The sequence below is a fragment of the Cucurbita moschata genome, unplaced genomic scaffold, assembly GCF_002738365.1.
Source record: "Cucurbita moschata cultivar Rifu unplaced genomic scaffold, Cmos_1.0 Cmo_Scf00008, whole genome shotgun sequence".
Taxonomy (NCBI): Eukaryota; Viridiplantae; Streptophyta; class Magnoliopsida; order Cucurbitales; family Cucurbitaceae; genus Cucurbita; species Cucurbita moschata.
The window spans coordinates 1792108-1798107 of NW_019268524.1; the positions used below are offsets into that span (position 1 = coordinate 1792108).

At 33.9% G+C, this 6000-nt stretch overlaps 1 protein-coding gene and 1 pseudogene across 1 annotated transcript; one reads left to right on the forward strand and one right to left on the reverse strand.

The window, feature by feature from the left end:
* Positions 1 to 1157: 1157 nt before the first annotated feature.
* On the reverse strand, positions 1158 to 3133 carry LOC111446580 (CBL-interacting serine/threonine-protein kinase 5-like). Its single transcript, XM_023085435.1, has 2 exons — positions 3048 to 3133; positions 1158 to 2903 (listed from the first exon to the last, which is right to left on the reverse strand). The coding sequence occupies exon 2, from the start codon at positions 2707 to 2709 to the stop codon at positions 1378 to 1380; it is 1332 nt and encodes a 443-aa protein (XP_022941203.1). The 5' UTR covers positions 2710 to 2903; positions 3048 to 3133; the 3' UTR covers positions 1158 to 1377.
* A 1415-nt stretch (positions 3134 to 4548) lies between these two features.
* LOC111446226 overlaps positions 4549 to 6000 on the forward strand; it is a 9795-nt pseudogene continuing 8343 nt past the window's right edge.

The window sequence follows — 6000 nt, forward strand, 5'->3', positions numbered from 1 at the left end:
TTCCAAAAAAAATAAATTAATAAAATTGTGGTCTTCAAATATACATTGTCCAAAAAATAATAAATATCACACGTCATCTGTTTTAATCTTCTTTTTTTTAAGAATCATATTCTAAACGTCAAATTAGAATTTAGTTTCTATAATTTAAAATTTTAATTTTTTTTTCTATAATTTGAGAAAATTATATAAATGTTTTTTATAATTTAATAAAATTATGAATTGTTGAGGAGAACCATTTCAAATATTAAAAAAATTATAGAAATTAAATTAATTTTTTTTTAAAGAATATAGAGACTAAATTTATAATTTAATTTATTTAAAAGTATATATGGTAGAGTTATATTATCATATGTGCTGGCATGCAATAATTAAAAGAATGTTTGTTTGTGTCAAAAAGAAGAGAAAAAAAAGAATGTTGCTTTCTAAAACGTCACTAGAAAATACATATTTTATTTCAAAATCAGATTTTAAAAACATTGCTGATATATTTGAATCTGTTATATATATATATTTGCAATTTTATAGTAATATATTTAAAATGCCAATAATTATTTAATCTTCAAACAAAAAAACAAAAGCTATATATTTAATATTTAATTACACGCCAATTTAATACGATGGTTATAGTAAAAAAATAAAAAGGGAAAATCCACGTGGATCCTAGCTTTGGGCTCCCCAAGGCCGACAATGAAAATGGGCCGACAAACAAACTCAAGCCCACTATTTAAGAGGGAAATGTTAGCTCACTAGTATTAGAAATTTAGGTATGCTAACTTATTTTTTTTAAATAAAAAAAATAATAATAATAAGAAAATTTTAAAATCCATTACTTATTATGTATTCAAAATATTTTTGAGAATTCAATGATTGATTTACTTAAATATTGATCACCTACACCTATTATAACAATTATTGATGTACTTATAATGTTTTTAATTGCTAATTTTTAATTATATTTCATCTCGATTATACTAGATTTGTATTTCAAATAATTATGGAAAAATAATTAATTAACCTAAATTTTATAATGAATTTCAACATTTTTTCTAATATTTTAATTTCCTCATTTGAAACAAATCTTATTAAGAACGGATAATCCAAATTAATTTAGTTATAAAAGTAAATCAAATCAATTATTAATTTTAAATTTTAAATAATAACACGAAAAATGAATTAATTACAATTAGGTGGGGGTTGGGCAAGGAATCCCACCGGTTATTACACCAATTAGGATTGAATTGAAGCTTCCTTTCCGATATTTCCTTTTATTTACAAAAACCGCTATTTTCCCTTTAAAAGGAAATTTATGTGTTTTTAGAAATTAAAACAGAAGCCAATTTTCACAAGCCGGCAATGCATCACCGTTTGTTTCCGCTTTCACAAACGTTCGTCACCGTCAAATCGGCCGTTATGTCCGTCAACGTTAGCGGCACAATCACCTTGCCACGTCCAAACGATGTCTTTCAACGCCGGACGAACGTCTTCTTCACAGAACTTCGAATATTCCAGAGTATCGCCGGACGACTTTGAAAATTCCACTATGGCAACTTCCGGCGCTATCTCGAACACTTCCGCCGTCATTGACAGCTTGCCTTTTCGCCCCTCCGTCTGACCTTGCAGCCGGAGCTTGAAATCTTTCACTTCCGATACATTGAAGCTCAGTCTCTTCGCCACCGTCTCGATCTTCTCCATGATCGTCGGCACCGTGCATCTCGATGTGAACATGGATCCTGCCTTCATTTTGTTCTCGAATAAGTTAGATAGATCGAATCCGGATGACATTGACGATATCAACTCAAACGCATTGAAGAATTTTGGCGTCGATAGTTTTGGACTATCGGAATCGAAATCCTCTGTTTTCTCTGCGGTTATTTCCTTCATTGTGAATGAGAGCGATCTTGAGAAATTTTTCCGGTACCAAGGAACTCGCGTCATTTCGCCGATTGTGATTCGTCTTTCTGGATCTACGACGAGGACTTTTGAAATTAAACGCTTCGATTCGGCGGAGAACCATGGCGGACACTCGAATTCGGCCTTGAAAACCTTCTTGAACATCGTTATGATGTTCTCATCCTGAAATGGAAGGAATCCTGCTAACAAAACATACAAAATCACACCGCAAGACCAGATATCGGCTTTTGCCCCGTCGTAGCCCTTTCTTCTTAGTACTTCCGGTGCGACGTACGCCGGAGTACCGCACTGCGTGTGGAGAAGGCCGTCGTTCCGAAGCTGTTCTGGCAAGGCGGAAAGTCCAAAGTCGGAGATCTTGAGATCTCCATTCTCATCCAGCAACAGATTCTCTGGCTTCAAATCGCGGTGAGATACTCCACGGCTGTGACAGTAATCGACGGCGCTGATTAACTGCTGGAAATACTTCCGAGCCACATCTTCCTTGAGTTTGCCTCTTGCAACTTTGGCAAAAAGTTCACCACCGCGAACATAATCCATTACAAAGAAGATCTTCGTCTTCGTCGCCATTACTTCCCTTAACTCAACGATGTTCGGATGACGAACAAGTCGCATAACGGAGATCTCGCGCTTGATCTGCTCCATCATCCCTTCCTTCCTGACCTGATTCTTGTTTAAAACCTTAATCGCCACACTTTCACCAGATTCCAATTCTTTTCCATAATACACCTTCGCAAAAGTTCCCTTCCCAAGCAACTTCCCGATCTCATATTTACCAAACAGAACATTCCTATCCTCCATTACAACAGAGAATACGCACACACACACACACACACACACACACACACACACACGGCACAAGTTTTCAAGTAAAGCCAATCCGAAATCTAGACAAGAAACTCACTTACATTCGTGGACAAATACTGCGGCGGAATCCAGGAAAGAACGGAGAAGATGCTGATTCCGACGGATTCCATCAGTGAGATTTGAAGATGCTGTGTGAAGTTACAAGAAACAAGTACTTGAGAATCGGATAAACGAATGAGTAAAGAAGAGAAAAGAGAGAGTAAAAGGTGCCAAACAAAGAGCAGCCGCGATTCTTGGTAACTTTCCAGGAACATATCAAAGGGATCCCTCACCATTGCTTTTATATGTGGACGAGAAGACCCATCAGAGTCAGAATGATGAAAAGCTGTTGTTCCCACACCCCCACATTACTCGGTACACTTAACATTAATTTAACTTTTAAAATCTTTTTTATTTATTTAAATTAATTTACAAAATTTTTATATGAACTAAGTTCTATCCATACTTGCGTTAGTTCATGAAGATACTGAACCAATTGGGTCCCACACGAGCCAATCATACCTTAAAAGATTACCATGGAATTTGGCTGCTACATTAGGAAAAAATATTAATGATCATTAATTTTTATTTTGGAGGGAAGCAATATTTGTATGAAAATAATAGCAATAAATAATAAATCTTATCACGAGCATTTTTTTTTTGTTTTTTTAATGCAAAAAAAAAAAAAATTATCACGTACAAATTTCTACACTCTGTTACTTAGTCGTATAAAAATGCTCAATTAGTTAAAGAAGTTGTATGCAAACGAAGCGTTTATAGTAAATCAACCCGACAAATTAGCTATTGTGTAACACTTATTCTAACTCAACGAACAAATTAGCCAACAAAACTCGAACTTTAGAGACGATCTTAAAATTTTTTTTAGCATAAGTCCAAATCTGTTATATACGGTAAGAAAATAAAAATGGTGGAGTTTTCAAAATATTTCCAACTCAGCTACTTAATTATTCACATATAAAATTTAAAGAAATTGGTAATTTAATTTAATCTCTATTTTATAATTATCATTTTAACGCTAATTAAGACAATAAATATTAATTTATTTTTGGTTGGTAGTAAGAATAAAGCCAAGCCGTACCTTATGCCCAATATTTTTGGACCACAACTCATTTTTTGCTTTGTATGACTGGCGAGAAACGTCCATTTGTAGGATGCCACGTAGCACAACCCCTACATTTTTAAAAATTATTTTATGTGATCCTCAAAATATAATGTATTTTCAAATATATCCTTAGGGACAATAATTCTCTTTACAAATGGGTCCCTAGACAAAGAAATTCTCATCTATTTCCATCTCCCAATTTTATTTATATTATTCGAATAATTATTTATTCATTTAAGATGGTTGATTTTGCAATGTAATTATTTTTTAAAATTAAATTAATAAAAAAATACCCATAAAATTTATATTCGGTCCGAAAACTATCCTAAAATTTTAAAAATTTAAATAATACCATTTTAATTTTTAAAAATTTACTATTAGTCTTGGATAGGCTTTATTTTTAAATTTTTTATAATGTTAATTTTTTTAAAATTTGATGAAATTTTTAAAAATAGCAATAACATTTTTTATTTTTATTAAAAAAATATTCATAAATATTTTATTTATTAAAAGAACCCAATTAGATCGGGCTTAATTGGGCCCAACAAAAGTCGACGTATTTCAGGCCCAATTGGTAACGTACAAGATAAGCCCATTGGGCTTAGACTGGAGTGTTTATTTAGGCCCAATTATCCATTGTCTAGCCCGTTGCCTATTCAGTTACGGTGTTCTTTTCACCTTCCGGTTTCTTTGAGCGAGAAGGAGAAGAAAGCAAGTTCGAGCGGTAGAAAAGTGCGGGAAGGGGAAGGGAGAGCGCGCAATTTGTGGAGGAAGGAAGTGAAATACTGAATGTTGCAGAATGGACGAAGAACAGATAGCGGATTTTTTCAGGAGTTTCGTCAGAACAAGACTAATTCTTCGTGTTCCATTGATCTCGACTTCGCCAAGCACTTGCATTCTTGCTCCGAGTACTTTCTCGCCCCTTATAATTCATCTCGATTACCTATTTTCATTTGCATTCTGTAATTCTTGGGTGATTTGAACATTTGAATCAGTCAATCCTTCGTTTCCTGTTTTTTTATGTTGAGAAATTGAAGATTTTAATTTTTTTTTTTTCTGGAGCTATGGTTTTGGAGAGTGGTTGTCAGCTAGAACTTTTGGTGTGGTGTTAAGGATGATGGCTTTAAGAACTAGGGCGAGTGGATTTCTCGTACGATTACTTGATTTTAAATGCTTTTGTTTATAACTTAGCTAATGTAAATCCCTCGAGAGCTACTGGTAGTATTCGCATCTGATATGTACTTTTCCGGGGGCTTAGGAGCTTACTCGAAACCACTTCATTTAGAAGAAATTGCAAAAAGATTATTGGAGAGAGAGTTCAACCTGTACATAGCTGACATATTTTGGATGAAAAGGATTATGTTCAATGCAGTAGGCAGCTTTTATAGCATTCGTCCAGAGTACTTCATTTTTTTTTCCTTTGGATAAGATAACCCCACCCAAATGTTCCATACAAGTTGATGAGGAATTGTGAAGGGCCCCATTCCGATTTCAACTTCGTTGATAATGGAGTTCCGAAAAATCGTGTTGAAGGAACAATGAACTAATAGATAGGCTTGACTTTCTTCTCCACTCCTGCAGAAGATACACCATCTTAGGAGAAAGCTTCAATAGGGAATCTCTTTTTGAGTTCTTTCTGCTGTTTTCAAATCTCCTTGAAGCACAGGCCAAATAATATTATCATCTTCTCCAGAGTCTTAGTTTTCCAGATAACATTTGTCAGATTGGTGGACGAACTACTATGAGTGGCCGTCAAAGGTGAAAATAAGAATTTAGAAGAAAATGTATCCGAAGCTTCAAGGCCTTACCTTCATTTTTCACTTTGGATGATTGGACTACTTTTGAGAACTTATTAAATTCTCCTTCATAAAAGGACAGTAATCTTTGTTTGCCTGTTATCCATCAATTACAAGTCGGCCCTCTTATTTTAGCATAGAATCTTTATGCATGCCCTCATGCATGTAATGTCACATTAGAAATTCTCTTTGTGATTTCTCTTTTCTTGCTTTTGGGTTTGGGAGGATGCCAACAATGTTATGGTTGCCATCCTCATTCTTGTTTATTTGCTTCTTTTGTTAACATATTGTTTTTTTTTTTTTTTTTTTTTTTTTTTTTTTTTTTTT